The sequence below is a fragment of the Ictalurus punctatus genome, chromosome 3, assembly GCF_001660625.3.
Source record: "Ictalurus punctatus breed USDA103 chromosome 3, Coco_2.0, whole genome shotgun sequence".
NCBI lineage: Eukaryota > Metazoa > Chordata > Actinopteri > Siluriformes > Ictaluridae > Ictalurus > Ictalurus punctatus.
This window is the reverse complement of record NC_030418.2, coordinates 7,050,371-7,068,963: the sequence shown is the minus strand read 5'-3', so window position 1 is coordinate 7,068,963 and position 18,593 is coordinate 7,050,371. Positions and strand designations below refer to the sequence as shown.

General features: G+C 38.7%; 2 protein-coding genes across 6 annotated transcripts in view; one reads left to right on the top strand and one right to left on the bottom strand.

The window, feature by feature from the left end:
* The window catches only part of arfgef3 (ARFGEF family member 3), a 35,717-nt gene extending 34,151 nt beyond the window's left edge, over positions 1-1,566 (bottom strand). For 2 of the 3 annotated variants that reach the window (XM_047154359.2, XM_053679494.1), the window contains exon 1: positions 976-1,565. In XM_047154359.2, the coding sequence (XP_047010315.2) occupies positions 976-1,060 (85 nt within the window). In that variant the 5' untranslated portion in view covers positions 1,061-1,565. Of the gene's footprint in view, positions 1-975 lie in introns of all 3 variants that reach the window. The other variant, XM_053679495.1, reaches the window with a different exon arrangement.
* A 2,648-nt stretch (positions 1,567-4,214) lies between these two features.
* fbxo9 (F-box protein 9) lies at positions 4,215-17,269 on the top strand. Of its 3 annotated transcripts, none has more exons than XM_017464583.2 (13): positions 4,215-4,411; positions 7,393-7,470; positions 7,632-7,754; positions 8,844-8,901; positions 9,891-9,990; positions 10,100-10,230; positions 10,373-10,487; positions 11,431-11,549; positions 11,774-11,864; positions 12,033-12,128; positions 13,644-13,737; positions 14,766-14,917; positions 16,778-17,269. In XM_017464583.2, exons 1-13 carry the CDS (start codon positions 4,409-4,411, stop codon positions 16,884-16,886), a joined length of 1,269 nt encoding a protein of 422 aa, XP_017320072.1. In that variant the 5' UTR covers positions 4,215-4,408; the 3' UTR covers positions 16,887-17,269. The 3 variants fall into 3 exon arrangements, with proteins under 3 accessions (XP_017320072.1, XP_017320071.1, XP_017320073.1); XM_017464582.2 differs by having other exon boundaries at positions 14,763-14,917; XM_017464584.2 differs by lacking the exon at positions 13,644-13,737 and having other exon boundaries at positions 14,763-14,917.
* Positions 17,270-18,593: the final 1,324 nt, after the last annotated feature.

Sequence of the window (18,593 nt, the reverse complement as noted above, 5' to 3'; positions counted from 1 at the left end):
GTTATGTTTTCAATTACCAATTAAATGATCAATTAAAACTATGGCTTGATTAATTAATTATCGGCAGGTAACGTACAACTTAGTCATTGGTAAAATCCATGAATCGTTCGACCTCTAGCTCAAACAATCCAATCGCGGTTGTTTTGGTTGATCTTTGCAGAAAGTCTACCATAGATCCAAGAATAATAATTCAGCTTGGTGTGAAACACGAAATAACCTGTACACACATCCAGTCAAACTTTCTTCTTTTTGGCAGTATTTTTATTTTCCTCGCTTAAGGATTTTTTTAACCCAACATGAAAATGCAGGGTTATACATGCTTCCTGTATACATTTCTTATGCAGTTATTGTGATGTTCTCGGGTTTGATTTATTTCTCTACCGTGGCCTATAAAACTGCACTTTAGGAGCACATCTGGAGGTTAATATTAAATATACAGTAGATGCAACCCGGCTGGCCTCGATAAAGCTATCCTGAAAAATAAAGTATAAAAAAACAACAAAAACTGTTGCACAATAAGCTGCAAAACTGAGTCTAAAAGAATTATTTTAGCCTTCCTTTGTATGAAACGGTATAATTTGGTAGCTACATGAAGCATAACGGTGAGCCTTCTTCCATAAATACCACAATACTTTATATATATATATATATATATATATATATATATATATATATATATATATATACACACACACACACACACACACACACACACACACACACACACATACATACACTACACTAAAACAGTACTATAGGCTGCAATGGGCGGTTTACTATTCTAACATACTAATTAATACAGCACTCAAGCTTGTTTTACAGTATTGCCATCATTTCGGCTATTAAGAGGTTTTATACATATTTAAAAACAAAACAAAAAAAACCGTAGTTATTTAAATATCAGATATAAATGAGTGTCAAACTGTGTACAAGCCCACAGCAGAGTCTCAGGCTGTTGACAGGTGTAACACTTACCACACGCCACAGCGCAACCATCACGAATCGCTTTATATTTGTTCCCAGAGGCGTCTTTTTGAAGCTTTCGGAGAATTTCTTCCATTACGAGACGGAGATGTTGCTGTGTGAAATTGAAACGACTTTTAAAAACAACAACACAGTTTTAGGCCTCCAGCTTAATGCGAGGAATCCCGGTTGTAACGTTAGCTATGAGCTAAGGATGATTCACGCTTTAGCCAGTGATGTAGCCAAACAAGCAGGCGTCAGTTTGATAAACCGGGAACAACGCTGTTATCCGGGTTCATTACAGATGAAACGTGCGTGTTATTTCATTCCAGTGCATCCTGACGTTTCGAGTGAATTAAGTGTTAAAAAAAAAAATGTAAATATTAAAGCCGCGCTCCGGCCGGAGGTTCAACCGCGTCCTGCTTAGACTCCACAAGCACAGCACAGTGGCCTCAAACAGCGTTTACACTCTCTCTCTGTGTGTGTGTGTGTGTGTGTGTGTGTGTGTGTGTGTGTGTGTGTGTGTGTGTGTGTGTGTGTGTGTGTGTGTGTGTGTGTGTGTGTGTGTGTGTGTGTGTGTGTGTGTGTGTGTGTGTGTGTGTGTGTGTGTGTGTGTGTGTGTGTCCGTCCATCCATAGCATTACTGTCACACAAGTCTGGAGTGCTGATAACCTGTTCACACTTTTAAATTTACACCAATCAGCCATAACATTAAAAACCACTGGCATGTGACGTGAATAACATTGATATTATCTCTTTACAGTGGCACCTGTCAGGTTGTGGGAGATATTTTATTCAGCAAGTGAACACTCAGTTCTCAAAGTTGATGTGTTGGAAGCAGGGAAAATGGGCAAGCGTAAGGCTCTGAGCGATTTTGACAGGGTCTAATTGTGATATTTAGACAACTGAGTCAGAGCATGTCCAGTCAAAACAGCAGGTCTTTTGAGGTTTTCCCAGTATGCAGTGGTTAGTACCTTCCAAAAGTGGTCCAAGGAAGGACAACTTGTGAAACGGCGACAGGGTCATGGGTGTGCAAGGCTCACTGATGCAGGTGGGGAGCGAAGGATAGCCTGTCTGGTCCGATCCCACAGAAGAGCTACTGTAGCACAATTTGCTGAAAAAGTTCATGTTGGCTATGAGAGTAAGGTGTTAGAACACACAGTGCATTGCTGTGTATGGACTCGTTTATCTGGGGAAGAAATAGCACCAGGATGCACTAAGGGAAGAAGGCAAGCTGGCGTAGGCAGTGTGATACTCTGGACAATGTACCGCTGGGAAACTTTGGGTCCTGGCATTTATGTGGATGGTACTTTGACATGTACCACCTACCTAAACGTTGCAGACCAAGTACACACCTTCATGGCAACAATATTCCCTAATGGCAGTGGCCTCTTTCAGCAGGATAATGAGCCCTGACACACTGCAAAAATGGTTCAGGAATGGTTTGAGGAATATGACAAAGAGTTCAAGGTGTTGACATGGCCTCCAAATTCACCAGATCTCAATCCGAACGAGCATTCATTTATCTACAGTATACACTAATTCATCTTTACATCCATCCACCCATTCATTCGTTCATTCATTTATCTACAGTATACACTCATTCATCTTTACATCCATCATCCATCCATCCATCCATTCATTTATCTACAGTATACACTCATTCATCTTTATATCTATCATCCATCCATCCATCCATTCATTCATTCATTCATTTATCTACAGTATACACTCATTCATCTTTACATCCATCCATCCATCCATTTATTCGTTCATTTATCTACAGTATACACTCATTCATCTTTACATCTATTCATTCATTTAACATTCAGTAAATATACATTCTTGAACACATTCATTCATTCTTTTATAATTCAGTAAGCATTTCATCCTGGTCAGGGTCATAATAGCTCTGGAGCCTATCCCAATAACACTGGGTGCAAGACAGGAGAATTCACCTGGTTTGGGATGCCAGTCCATAGCAGGACACCACTCACACACACATACCTGCTGATCCACATACCTGCATTTTTTTTAAGACAGTGGAAGCAGAAACCAGAGAACACAGAGGAAACCCATATGGACATGTGGAGAACATGCAGGGACGCCACTGAGACAGTAACCCAAGCTTGACCTGGGGGCCGGGGGGCTGTGAGGCGGCAATGATGGCAACCAAACTTTTTGGCAGGTAAGTTTTCAAAGTCAGGAGAAGTGCGCAATAAATTCCATGAACCCTCTCAGTACAGATTTGTAATGAAACATAATCCCAAATATCAACCTTTTTTATTTATACATGTATAGTAATATTTTGTCTATTTAAAGCTTTTTGTTCTTGAACTATGAGCAGCATGGTGGCACAGCGAACATGGTAGCATTGCCACTTCAAAGCTCCAGGGCCCCAGGTTCAATTCTTCTTCAGCTTGGGTTCCTATGTGTGTGGAGTTTTGGTGTGTTCTTGCTGTGTCTGTGGGTTTCCTCCCAACCACCAAAAACAATCCAGTAGGTGGACTAGCACAGTCTGAAGAACTTATTCATAAATATAATAACTGTGCTAAGGGTGGTTTGTGATTTCCACCATTGTTAAAGATGAAATCACAGGCACCCCTGCTGGAAAGAACAACAACAACAACAATAGAAACCATAGCAGAAATTCTAATTCAAATACCATTACAAATCATTGGATAACCATTAAAACAATTACCATTACTGGTCATTAATGGTATCCACTAGACATAACATGTCAGCGATATAAGGCAAAAATGACCAGTAGAGGTCCACAGGGACCATAACAGTTTCTGTAAAAAAACAATACAATTCCCATTATAACCATTAAAACCATTACCATTATTGGTCCTTAACGGTATCCACTAGACATACTGTAACATGCCACAGTTACAGAAGGCAATAAATTACCAGTAGAGACCCACAGGGACCATTACAGTTTCTATGAAAACCATTACAACCATTAAAACCATTACAAATTCTATGAGGGTTTGTATTGGGGGATTTTTCAATAGGTACCACTTTGAGATTTTTGTCCTCTCATTTAATATTCTCTCAAATATTCTCATTATTCTTTTGATAATTTAATGTGCTATTATTGTTGTTGTTGTAATAGGCGAAGGTAGTAGTAGTAGTAGTAGTAGTAGTAGTCCTCACCGGGAAATGAGGATATTATAGGGACTTTTGTGTGTTTGGACTTTAAAACAAACATTTGTATGAAGTGTGCATCATATCTGGCTTCCCATGCCTGGGCTGTGTAGAACTAAACTGACTGCGACCTTGTTCCTGTTACATTTCCTCCTGACGGTAAACGTGATGGCTGCCGTGTCGCGCGCTCGTAAATTTGCACGCTGCGTCGTCCGTTTCTCTGACCGTGATCTGTAAAAAACGCCGCCATCGCACGGTTTCACGCGTCATCACAAGACGTCAAAGATACGCCAACATGGTAAATATGTTTGAATACCCGAAACTGGACTAGTTAGTTTGCTAATCTGCTTGCTACTTAGGCTAAAGTGGCTAATGCAACTCATCTGACGTGTACAGTTTCCATTCCCACCCGTTTTCCAGTAAGTCCCGCCTACAGGTTTGTCCAATCAGCGATCTGAACGCAGGGGCGGGGCACTCATAACCAATCACCGTGTTCTATCGGAATACGAGTGGGAGAAATATTGCAGCGTCTGCAGATCCTGTAATGTTGTTGTTATGTTATGTTATGTTATGTTATGTTATGTTAATGCTGCCAATATAGCTAGTAATATAGCTAGCTTTGTTTGTTTACATTCCTCTGGTACAGCGCCATATCTCGCCAAACACCAGAGTAAGTTTTATCCTCAGCTCGTCGACGTATATTATATTTCGGTTAGTTGCATGACTAAAATTAGTTACTCGACACGATGAAGCTTTAACTTGGAAACTTGGCCGCGTTGCAGCTCTTTTCAGGGGAAAATAGCTAACGCTTGCTCAAGAAGGTTGCTAGAAGTCGCCGACTGACGGCACAAGCTAATTTGCATATAGGGCTAATTTACGTTTAGGGCTCGTTTGCATATAGGTCTATAGAAGGTATGCATGTGACGTCACGGCAACTCGCCGCGGTCACGCCCACTGAGTAGTAAAAAGAAAACCGATTTCTGGCCACATGCCAATGTCCATGGACCACAGGTTCTTGGGCAAGTTGTAAGGGTCACTGTCGAGTCGAACTGCCTTTAATTTAAGATGATAATCGTTAGTTATACTAGCGTTTTCTCAGCTTCCCCTATTAAAACCTGCCATTTTGCTGGATGTTTTGCCACTCAGATCGGCCAAGGGGGCGTGTTCTGGCAGGAATACCCTCTATTTGCAAGCATGTAGGTTGAAGGAATATTTTCTGTTTCCTTAACCCTCCTATTATGTTGGGGAGGGGGAGGGGGGGCTGGAAATTACATCCATTATATTATGGGTCAAAATGTTTTCCACAGTTTAAATACACACAAAAAGCAGCAAAACAGTAAACCTTTATTATGGCTTTATTATGGACAAGTCATAAGAAAAAATATTTGCATCAAAGTTCATGACCCTTAATGAGGAAAGTCAAAACATTTCAAAGAGAATAAGAGAGATTAACCAGTATTTCAGACATCTCAAACATGGAAATGGGTCAAAAACTGACCTTTAAAATAATAGGAGGTTTAAAATAGAAAATAACAGATTATAATTTGGTTCTTATAGAAAGAAGGAAGAGGTCATCTCACCACAAACTAACTACCTATTTGTTAAAGTATTTGTTCAACTAAGTTAAAATGGACGTTTTGTAGCCTTTAGTATGCATATGTTAACTTTAAGGTTATCCGTAAGCTAGTGTGCTCCAAAACAATGACACAATCCGCATTTAGAAGATATATGCATTCAAAATTTACAGCCTCTCTCTACCACCAATACGGATCAACGATTTCGATGACCTCATTCTGCACTTCAGCTGCTCATCAGATTTTCTGGCCAATCAAATGTTCTCTAGAATCTGGAGTGTCCCGCCCACCGACATTATACTGTTCACCGTGACGATGTCGCCATTGTTGAGCCATAGAAATCATGTCAGCATCTCAGTGTGTCTGGCTGATTGTGCGAGGTCCACTGGAACAAGTGAAAGGAGGTGAAGAAAAATCCAACACATAGATGGTGTAATGTCACTGTGAACAAACAGTGGAGGAAATAGCTGGATGGATAGATGTTGTCAAGCAATACAGCATTTCCACCACAATATCCCATGTACATATATGTAGTCAGTCAAGCAGAGAAAACTTCAACAAGCACAGTGTTCATTCTCGATAAGTTAATCAATGAACTGCCCTGCCACCATATTGAATCATTATTGTATTTTAATCATTATTCTCTGTCAAGGACTTCACTCGTTAAAGGTTTCATCTAACATCCTAAAGGGTTCTTGGGTTATTTCAAGAAAGAAATAGAAACTCGTTCAACCTGTTCGAGCCCTTGATGAACCTATATGTACTATTTCTAACCAAGTCTGATCCACTTAGTAATACTCAGTCACTAGATTTAAAAATGAAATGTAACAACCATTGTTAAGGCTTGTTGTTGATGACAAGGATATGGCCTGCTGCTCTTTATATTTACACGTTTATAGTTATAATACTTAGAATGCATACATTTAATCTGCTTCCATGTTCAAGATCAGTAAATGGCCGTTCTTTATAAGGTCTGTGTGTTTTATTATATTACTGGGCTTATTAGAGTAGCATAACTGTTCTCTATATTGTGGAAGATGAAAGTGTTCAAAATGTCATAAATAAATAATCATATAATAAATGCATAAATTGAGGAAATAATTTAAATAATTAATACTTTTATTTTGAAATGCCTAAATAAAATATTTATATTTTATTTAATTTATATTTCCATGTGTTATTTATAATAAAATTCTGTCTTCGAAAATATTTTTTTAATACAACTTTTAAAAAAAAAGAAATAAAAACAATGTATTTATTTTCTTTTATTTTCGCTTTTAAGTGGGGTTATGTTTTTTATTTCAAAAAGATGCCTCTTTGAATGAGGAGTTTTTGTCAATCAAATCCAGTGGGATGGTACTGAACTGGTGAATTAATGAAATTACTCCTTGATGTATTTATTTATTTGTTTGTGACCACTTTTGTCTTCCATATTATAGAGCTTAAAAGATCCAGGGACGGATCTCTAATCGGCCTAAATACTGTCATGATATGATGTCTATAATGCATGTAATGTCTCTGTGAGCTAATTCCTCCTGAGAAATCTGAGATTCGGAGCTCCGTCAAGGTTTAACTCACTGCCAAAGCTAGTTATTTCCAGTAAGTTAGTATTTGTACAGCTGCATTGTAAAGGAGAAGCACGTTACGCACAGACCAAGCCTTTAGCATGTCTTATTTCTAATATGATTGTTTCATCTGTAAACAGGATGAAAACAACCAAAATGCCGATGTCGGTTCTGTCGAAGAAGGGGAAGATGAAAATTCCGAGGACTCGAATCTGCAGGTCAGTGAACGCACATTAGTGGTTTCCTTAGGAACCAGACTTAAGTGAGAACATGAACTAACTTGTCTCTCGGACATTCCAGAACACTAAACGTAACTATAAACGGTGAAAAGGCATGATTATGAAATTCGTCAGTAATCTTCCAACTGCTTTTGTTTCAGCTGGAGCTTAGTGCTTTTAGGGCTCAGTGGATGTCAGAGCTGCGTCCCGGCTCGGGTTATAAGACTGGACTGTCCAAAGCTGCTGATCTGAAGAAGACACAGGAGCTAGCCAGAGAGGAAAAAGTAGGTGGCATTGATATGTTATGACACAACAACTCATCAGTAATGAAATATTAAATGGTTACTATGACTATATACTTGATCTCCAAATCTGAGCGAGATATACTGTTAAGGCTGTGCCATACTGATGTAGACAATAGAGTCACTTTATTTCCACTGAGGAGTCCTTTTTATAATGACTTTAAACATTAGGCCTTGTTTATCAACCTGTATACGAATTAATTAATGTATACATCGTTTGTAAGAGTGTGGCATTCATGAAAATGTAGGAATTTGGACAAATGTTCCACGGCTCGTGCTCCAGTACGCGTACGAAAACTAACTCATGGAAACATCAACTTAATCGACTTCAAGTCATGTATTTTGCATCATGCTAGTTCTCATGGACTGAGAATACCAGAGAGAACGTTTTGTCATTTTATATTATTGGCATTAATTAGAGAACAGGGGGGAAAAGAGAAAACGAGTCAAAACAAAATCATAAACTAAGAAAAATAAAACAAATCATTTAATTCTGACAAAAAATGTAAACAAATGCCTCCCCAAATGCTGATGGGAGATTTTATAGATATATTATTATTATTAATATTATGTTATTAAACATTTTTACTGGCATAGAAGTGAGTCAAAATAACTTTCGATTCTGAGCTTCAGCCTTTACCTCGACTGTTCAGCTCGTCCTCAGCTGTCTGTGCACTTGAGTTTTTTGGGCGTCACTACAGTACATGCAGATGAGCTGTGTTCGAGAACTTTACATGTTATCAACATACACATGCGAGTACAAAGAAAATGAGGGTTTCCAAAACTTTTGTAAATCCAGTGGAAAATCTGTGTTCGGTTTGGCTGACGCAAACATTTACACACAACTTGACTAAAAGTCTGATAAACGAGGCCCGTTGTTCATGCAATCTGTTATCCCCTCAAGTCTTACCACCTTATGTTCTCTTCTAACATGATGTACCGAAAACCATGATCTTGAGGCTTATGGTTATCACACAGTGAAATTGTCATGCTGTTCCATCCCTGTTTTGAAGAAAATCTCTCACAACCGTTAATAATATTTGTATTGACTGGGACTGAATTCTGCCACAGGCTCGAGAGCTGTTCCTGAAGGCTGTTGAAGAGGAACAAAATGGAGCTGTTTACGAAGGTACTTTTTAAATGCAAAGTATTATGTGAATTATATATTTTTTTCAAGAACATTGTCATATCACAGTGCCTCTGAATTCTGGAATCTGATTGGTCAGAATGTGTTGATTAAAGTACATCTATTATGGTTTTTCAAATATTACCTTTCATGTAGTGTGTTATAGAGCTGTTTGTGAATGTAAAAAGTCTGCAGAGTTTCAAAAATCAAAGCGCATGACAAATGGAATTATTGACTCCTAAAAGAAGGAACCGATTCTGAACAGCTGAAACGAGTCGTTAATAATTCCAGACTTTACTTCCTGTACTAACCTACGTAGGGTTGTAACAAAAAGCCCCGTCTCTGGTCTTCATCCGTTGCCTGTGAACAGACGGAGCTGAAACTCGTCATGGTAGTGGACGTTTCCTTTTTGAAGCACTCTGACAGCGGTAGACCAATCACATCAGACTGGGACAGTTGACCAATCAGAGCAGAGTATGCTCTCTGAAAGGAGGAGTTTAAAGGAAGTAATGCTGCAGTTTAAATTATGAGCAGATTAAAGTGTTTTTTGACCCCGGATGCATGTAAAACTATTGTATGAGACCTTTAAAATAAAATTAGGCCCGTTTCAAAAGCATAATAGGTTGCGCTTTAAGGCTGTGTCCACCAGAGCGTTTCTATCCAGGCGCTCTTCTGAAAATGCCCAGCTGGGGGCGCTTGAGAGCTCTTTGGAGGCGCAGCATTTTGTCAGCTTTTCAAAAAAAAATGTTTTTTAGGATGTGACAGTTGGTCATGTGGTATTTGTCCAGCCCCTCCTCGACTGTGATTGACCCAAAGTTGAAAGTGTTTTAATTTTTGAAGGCTTTTGTTTCTAAAATATGCTGCAATCCCGTTGCAAATGAATGGAAAAAAATACAGTGGCCTCAGGTAAAAAACGCTTTCAACAGCATGCCCTGTTGTGTTTTGTTCCTTACTTTGTCCTGCATGTGTAACTGCTTCTTTTTCCGTTGCAGCCATCAAGTACTACAAGAGTGCAATGCAGCTCGTCCCTGACATCGAGTTTAAGATCAACTACAGCAGATCTCCTGATCCAGACCGTGTGGGTGGGAGCTAGTAAGGGTTAAATGTTTGTTCTTATGTATAATTTTAGTTGAGTATACAACGTTAAAGTTGAGTATATCAACGTCGACTCCATCTTCTCTTTCCTTCTCTTTCTATCCAGCCTGGAGGAGAACAAAAACGATGGCGAGATTGATGATCTCCTTGCATACCTCCAACAGCAGCTGACCGTAGAGCATTCCTCCCAGAAGATTTGTCAGCCTGAGGTGGAGACATCGCAGGTGCATATTTCAGGTAATATTTCAAAATTCCTCTCAGACACATGGTGTACTTTTTTTTTTTTTTGTACATGTCGTTGATTATGATATTGATATTCCTGCTGTTGGTTGATTTTAAAACTTTTTTTCCTTTATTTTTCTGGTGTGTGTGGCCATAGCATTGCCACTAGAGGTGCTGATGTACATCTTTCGCTGGGTGGTGAGCTCGGATTTGGATATGCGGGCGTTAGAACAGCTTTCCCTCGTCTGCAGGGGTTTCTACATCTGTGCAAGGTAAGGTGAAGGCCTATTCTCTTTGCTGTGCTAACGTGGACCAGGTCTGAATTAAATTCTTTGAGCCCGTGGTTCTTTTTTGCAATAAAGGTGGCAGTTTGTCTGTCCTCTGTGGGAGGCCATTAAAACTGAATGGAGCAAAAAAAATTGATTCATTTAATATTGTGCACTAGTGCATGCTTAGGCTACTCTTGTGACTACTAAAATGGCAACTGTGTGTAAATATGTACACTGGAGGTACTGTGGATATTTCTAATTACACTGGTTTTTACACCCATTTACTGGTTTAAATTTTCCTCACACTGACTGTGAGCTAGCATTTGGCAGAATTGAGAGAATATCAGCCAATAAGACACGAGCGTTTCCACGTATTTTCCTGTAAACCCTGTCTGATTGGTCTCACCTCTGTTCACTGAAGATGTAAAATTACAACACTGCCGTCTGCTTTTACTGACGTTCAGTTACATAGCGACAAACCGCTCCAAGTGGAAAATTATTCAGGGCTAAAGAGAAAATCTCCCCCCAGTGCTCAGGCCCGGTCACGCCCCTGGCAGCCGTGCAAAACGTGATCAATTTAAAAAATGCATTTTTACTTAATATTGTTTTCTTAAGAATAAATCTGTAACGTAATTTTATTGATGTCAGTAACTGTAATCAAATTACGTAAATGTAAAATGTAATGCGTTACATTACTGTGTTATCAGAGAAAGTAATTAGAATACAGTAATGCGTTACAAAGCATTACAAATACAAATGGGGAAAGACTTGCATATGGGTCCACAAGCATTTGCTCATATAGTGTATGTTTATCTTTTAAAGTAAAAAGTTTAGAAGACGTGTAGACCTGGGCAAAAGATTTCATTCCATGTTTGACCAAGTTAATTTCTGGTTTGATCTCACAACTTGTGATCATGCTTCGTCTAATCTTGACACGTCCACACAGGGACCCTGAGATCTGGCGCTCGGCCTGTTTGAGGGTGTGGGGCCGGAGCTGCACCAAATCGCTTCCGTTCACCTCGTGGAGGGAAATGTTCTTGGAGCGGCCGCGTGTCCGCTATGACGGTAAACAGTATGTGTGTGTCTGTCTTTGTACACCTTTGAACAGTTCGGCTTCTGTTGATGCAGACACTTCAGGGAAACTGCATACTCGTGTTAGATTAATTATGTGTTGTATTTTTTAATTTATTATTCTTAATTTGGTACTACTGTAAATAAAGGGTCAGTGAGCGCTGTTTTCTAAGATTTAAATGAAGGCATTGATTGGGTTGTCTTGCATTTATTTGTAGGTGTTTATATCAGTAAAACATCCTACATCCGTCAGGGGGAGGAGTCTCTGGATGGCTTTTATAGAGCGTGGCACCAGGTGGACTATTACAGGTAGAGATGAACTTTAGTGAAAGCTGAAGTGTTTTCCATGGTTTAACATACATAGTTGAAATACATTCAGATTATTACATGACGAATTAATTCAGGCAGAGAGAAAAAAAATGGTTAAACCATCTAATACATGTGAGGTCTGTCACATCTTTGTGCCATGTGTTCCAGGTACCTACGCTTCTTCCCCGATGGTCACGTAATGATGTTGACCACGCCTGAGGAGCCTCTGGTCACACTTCCACGTCTGCGCAGCAAGAGCACAAGGTGTTTTAGCTCTGAATACTTGAATAGTTGATATCCTGTATGAGCGAATTCAGTTTAAATCCAGTTGATGCTTTTTAAAAGCTTTTCCTGCCACATCGACAGATTCGAATGGTAAATATTAAACAGATCCAGTATAAAAACAAGCAGTCTTAATGGGTTAAAGTCCAGCAGGTTCAAGGACTTACCCATTGCGTGTCCTGCTGTAAAAGTGTGGGCAAAAGACTACTGTATTGAATAAAATAGCTGACCAAGTAGGTTTAAATAAATACCAAGTTGTGTAACTATGAATGAGAACGCAGAATGAGAAATAACTACAGTCGACCCTATTGAATTTTCTCCTCTTTCACCCCATTTATAACTAATACATGAAGTCGTATTTTTATTTTGCCTCTGTACATCTGTTTACCTTTAGGTGTGCTGATATAAGACGTGTACAAAATTCACACAAGTGGATGCGTTTATGAACCCCGACACCCCACCAAAAAAAAAAAAAAAAAAGATTACCGCATGCACAAGAGAGAGGAGAGGTTAACTACGTCTGTGCAAAATCCTTGAACACTGATTTAAGCAAGTCTGCAGATGTTGTGTCAGCTGGCAAACTAGCTTTGAGATACTGTAATCATACCCAAACTAATTTTGTTTGGGGAAGTACAACATAATCACAGCGTGCTGATATCCATCTCCTGTGAGATTGCGTAAATCATGTTGCAGTCACACAAAATAACTCTATACAGGGTTAATAACGGGTTTGTTACTGAAAGTAAAGTAGTTTAATGCTGTAGTTTTAGCGCAATAAAATTTATTTATCGCGTTTCCACACTATTAAATGACCCACGTGCACCCTGTTCATTCTGACCTGCACACCTGAGTAGCTAGAGGGGTGAGGACTCCGATTTGGATGCAGTTTATATGCACGTTTTTACGACCAAAACTTGTTAAATGATGCAATCTCGTTTTCAGCACAGCAATCCTGTAACATGGTAGAACAGTTTTAATGCCATTTTCTTTCATACCTTCCTTTCAGAGCGAATCTCTGGGAATGTAAACAGGAAACAGGAGGAAAGGAAGTTTCTACTGACTACAACATTTAAGCTTTTGTATTCAGACTTAATCAACTAAATCAGGGGTGTCCAGTCTTATTCGGAAAGGACCGGTGTGGGTGCAGGGTTTCATTCCAACCAAGCAGGAGGCACACCTGAGTCCACCTGTTTAAGTTGATCTTGGCTTTCGATAGACTCAGGTGTGGCTTCTGCTTGGTTGGAATGAAAACCTGCACCCACACCGGCCCTTTCCGGAGAAGATTGGACACCCCTGAACTAAATGCTCCGTCTTGACTTGACTTCAGATCACGATGATTATATAATGAATATTCAGGAGCAGAAGATCTGAGATTCTCATCCATGTCAAAGTTGGAGATAAACAATAGGCTGCACCATCGTAAACACCCTTTTAATGAAAGCGTTGTGTGTCGAGTTTGTAATTTCTGGGTGACGTGTGCATCTCTGTTTTGCCCAGGATGGAGTCCATCATGATTGGCCACTACCGGCTGTCCCAGGACACGGACAATCAAACCAAAGTTTATGTTGTCGTATCCAAGAGAAAAGAAGAGGTGATTATCTGCAGACCCGCCAACCTTCACGTGTTTTGGATATTAATGCCGCGTTGAAAAGTACTCCAAAAGAGCAGTCTTCTTATTCCCCTCAATTAAATGATGAGCCGGTTGACATATGAATTTGGAATGGTTGACAATCGCGTAGGAGTTTTGAACGCTCCGATTTTAACTGTCCTTCAGTGGTGGAATGAAGTTCCAACCTCAATCCGGACCGCAGAATCTGTCACTATCTTCAAAAAACAGCTAAAGACCCACCTCTTCCGTGAACACCTAACTAACCCCTAAAATGCCAAACTCGTATTATTAAAAAAAAAAAATTACACCTCTACTCTGCGCACTTTGCTTTTTCTAGAACTCAATTATAAATCTTGTATGGTAGCACTACTTGTATTGTTCTGCGCTTGATACGGTATATCACTTTGCTTGTATTTCCTCATTTGTAAGTCGCTTTGGATAAAAGCATCTGCTAAATGAATAAATGTCAAATGAATAAATGTAAATATGGGGGAAATGGACCCAAAAAAGGTGTGACACCGTGCCCCCGTAATGGTAATGCAAGTTTTCAAAAAAAAAAAAACTCTCATATCGAGGGGAAAAAGTTTGAATTTGTCTGAAGTGTTAAATCTAACACTTGATGATGAAAGTTAGATTGTGTCTTATAAGAATCTATGAGAAGTCATTTCTATTATATAAGCTTATATTCATGACTATAATGATCTCATTTGTACTGCTTCTATAACTTTACAGCATAAAACCCGATCTCTGACATCCCCGTAAACGTCATAAACGCTCACCTTTATGGCTAAGTCACTGCAGAATGCTGTAGGCCGTTCCGCATACCACACTCACAAATCGTAATCGTTATGCTACCTCCTAAAAATTGTTAAAAGGTCGACTGTCGTTGATTTATTCAGGATTTGAATAAACTGCTTCTCTTTTTATGTTTTTGTATTTAATACGTAATCTTATATTATTTAGCTGTTTGATTTTCCTACTGCATGTAATTTTGGTTGTGATCATAGAAGGTACCCGAGTACCAGAGGAGACGGTTCTGCAGGCAGTACCCAGCTCCCGAGACTGAACGCTCCTTCCATGTGGGGCTGCAGCTTTCCTCCGGGGGGCGCCAGCGCTTCAACAAGCTGGTGTGGATCCATCACTCCTGCCACATCACATACAGGTACGTCTGTACGGTCGCCTAAAACCTGTTGGCTAAGATCATCCACATTTTGCTTTTAGCCTATATTATTGCTGTTCATTTATACAGGCTGAAATGACCTGAACATAATCGCTGTCAATGTGAAATAATGTGAAACTGGGCCGTGTTTATTTATAACGCTAGCTAAAAATCCTATTGGAAAAATGTCAGAGGGTAATAATGTTAAATATAAATCTGGCTGTAGTAATCAAGACTCTCTGTGATTTAAATAACGCTGGCAATCAGGTGTGGAATTTTAAAAATGTCAGTTAAAGGCCGCATACAAAGGGGAAGCGTTATCTCCCCTGGTGAGAAGGAAATTCCTTATTAAACTATCCATAGCCTAGAAAATGAAGAAAAATTGAGACCTATTGAGTATTTTTTTTTAAAAAAAGCTAGAAGCTGCCTTGCAGAAAATTGTATACAGAATGTGAAAGAAAACATTATTTAACATTTTGTTTCAATTAATAATAGCTACAAAACATAATGCATTTTCTTTCTTTCTTTTTTTTTTGTGTGCGCCATGATTAGGCCACAGAAAATGGTAGAAATATTTAAGAAAGGATTGCCTAGTAAGTGTTTGTCCATTTTCCCGCCATTAATATAATGGATTAAGAAACCAGCGTGGCACATACGGGCAACAAGTCAAGGTTAAATGTAAACATATGTTTCAGAACGGAAAGCACAAACGTACATCAGTACTTTTATGTACAGGAATTTGTTTTAAAAATGCAGAATTGCACATTTAGCAAGTAACAGAAAACCAACCAACCTTTTGGCATGCAGGAAAAGCAATAAATATTCCTAATTTTACAGTATAATGTTGCCGTGTAGTATTCTTCGTCACCAACGCTGTTAAAAATAAATAAATAAATAAAGCTATTATGAAGTAGCACAGAATTATACACATTGATGCCATACTTTATTTGCCCTGTTAAGTAATGATCCTGGAACTGGCCTCCTAAAGGTCTTCTATGCACTATACAGAACATACACTCCCTCATCCATAGGGATTTTAACACGAATTTAGGCTTATTTGGATCTTCGGTATGCAAGTTTCAGAATTAGTCTCATTAATAGAAGTTCTTGAGCTCAAAATTCAAATCAGGCTCATGCACCTGTAGTTTACAGTCTACTTTTATATTATATCCCTAATGTTATAGTACACGGTTGTCCCAAAAGTCTCCATACACAGGGGACTGTATGATGTTCGTCGACGTCCACTTCTTGCTTGTTCTGCAACACTTCCTGTTATTTTTAAATTTTTAAAAAATTTGTTAACAAGTTTGGCAACAGTGTTGTTTGTGATGTGCTTGCCATGTTTCCTGTTAAAGTCCACTGCAACCTTGTGACCGCTTCCTGATCCGGCCACGAGAATAATTTCAATACGTCCTACTTTTGTCAAAGGCACTCTTATAAAGAAAAAAAAAAAAAAATATATATATATATATATATATATATATATATATATATATATATATATATGAACTAAGTATGAAAGACTTTTGGGACACCCTGTATAACGGACTACACAATGCATATGGTGATAATAGATGTACTAGGGAGGTGATTTGATATGCTTCCATTGTATATAACCATTCCAATAACCTTGGCTGATTGAGTTAGACCACAGACTCTACTTGTATTTAATGTTTTTTGTTGTTGTGTTGTGTGAAATGTCGTGTTATTAAGTAATAGCTCACGCCCAGAAGAATGATGCAACATGGCTGTTGTGTAATTCTTTGTGATGTACAAATATAGCTCCTTGTACTTCAAAAAGATTTGTTTTGAATGGATTTTTTTTCTCCTTCTTTTCTTTCCTTTTAATCTTTGTTCTACTAGATCAACAGGAGAAACAGTCATCACGGCATTCGACCTTGACAAAATGTATACACCATTGTTTTTTGCCCGAGTGAAAAGCTACACCGCGTTCTCAGAGCGCCCCCTGTAGGGCCACAGCATGTAGAACATCAAGAATAACATGGTTTTACGCACTTCTGTCCCCAACAAACATATCACCCCTTAATCCTCCTCGCTTTGAGCATGAGGCTAATGAATGTAAAAAATACAAAGGTTGCATGAGGATTTCTAAAAATTCCTTATAGCAGCGTAGAAGCATTACCATCTAGGTTTACTGTTTGTCTGTTTGAATTGATCACTGGCTTACTGTAGTAACTGCAGATGTACAGTAGATTTAAAGCATAAAAGCAGCTGTTTTCTCCTTACTTTTCACCAATGCTGAATGTTTTCACGTAGATATTTTTGTGGATTTTTTTTTTGTGTGTGTGTGTGTCTACTGATGACTGGAACAACCAAATAAACATGTTGAAGGTTGTTGTGCTTAATTTCTTGTGGGTTTCTTTCCCCTTCTTGTTTTCGGTAAACTGTTTTCATCTGTAAAAGTAAATCGATTTACGTGCTTGGTGGTTGTTTTTTTTTTTTTTTTTCTTGGTTTATTTACCTTTTTTACATTCTTACTCCACCCATTCCTCCTTCCCTTTCTCCCATCCATCCATCCCTCATTACATTCATGCATTTAAATTAATCCCGTTATCACTTTGGATAGAAGAGAAACTTCACAGACACACAAACACGCACACACTGAGGTGAGGTTTTTAAATTTTACATACACATCACACCTTTTTTCCCTTGAATCACAATGGCACAACTTGTGTAGTTTATGCTAATGAGGTGATGTCACCGCATTCAATGCAACGTTAATAATAAAGATGATCAAAGGTTTACTCATAAGCAATATTGGTTAGTGTAACAGTATAAAAATGTATAGATTTAAGTTGTATAAGCCGAAGAAACGTGTGTATTAAAAGTAATAAATGTGTGAATACATTACAGTATGTCAGTGTTTTTGCACAAATAATAATAATAAAAAGGCGGGGTTTAAATACTGATCTGCACGCAGTTATAATAAAAACAGCCATAAATAAATAAATAAAAAGACATAGGTTTTTATAAACACATTTGCATATACGCATAATTTGTAAGTGAGTAAATGTTCATAAGCAGTTTATGCAGTGAAAGTTTAAACGCTGTGTTTAAAAGATGATTTAAAGTTCCTCTGAGTCAGACAGTATAGAGAGGACACCGAGATTCAGCTCCCTCGGGATATGCATTTAACACACGCAAACACACCCGCATGCTCGCTCACACACGTCTGAACACGGCCTTTCTGTATTTTCAGGCTTAGAAGTGGTTTACATCTTGTGATAAACCTTTTGTATTTCCTCTGGTGAAGTCTCCTCTTGATTGATTGTTGACTTTGACACGGATACACCAACCTCCTGGAGGATGTTCTTGATCTGGCAAACTTTTGTGAAAGGGGTTCTCTTTACCGGGGGGGGGGGAGTCAATCCCTTCACCGTTCACCTGAATTTTGCTGTAAATACCTTAAAATTCAAACTGAAGGTCTGCACTTTGAGCTCGTATTCAGTAGTTAATTTCAACTCCAATATTCTGTAGTAGACAGCTAAAATAACGGCCAAATATTTATGGACGTGACTGTACATGAAACAGCCATATATTAAGGACAAATGTAATCAAGTAATAACATGTTCAGTGAATTCAGGGATGAAAAGGATTTTGATCTAATCGCAACATTCAAATTGACAGAGATTGGCATCACGGAGTTTAATATGGCAGT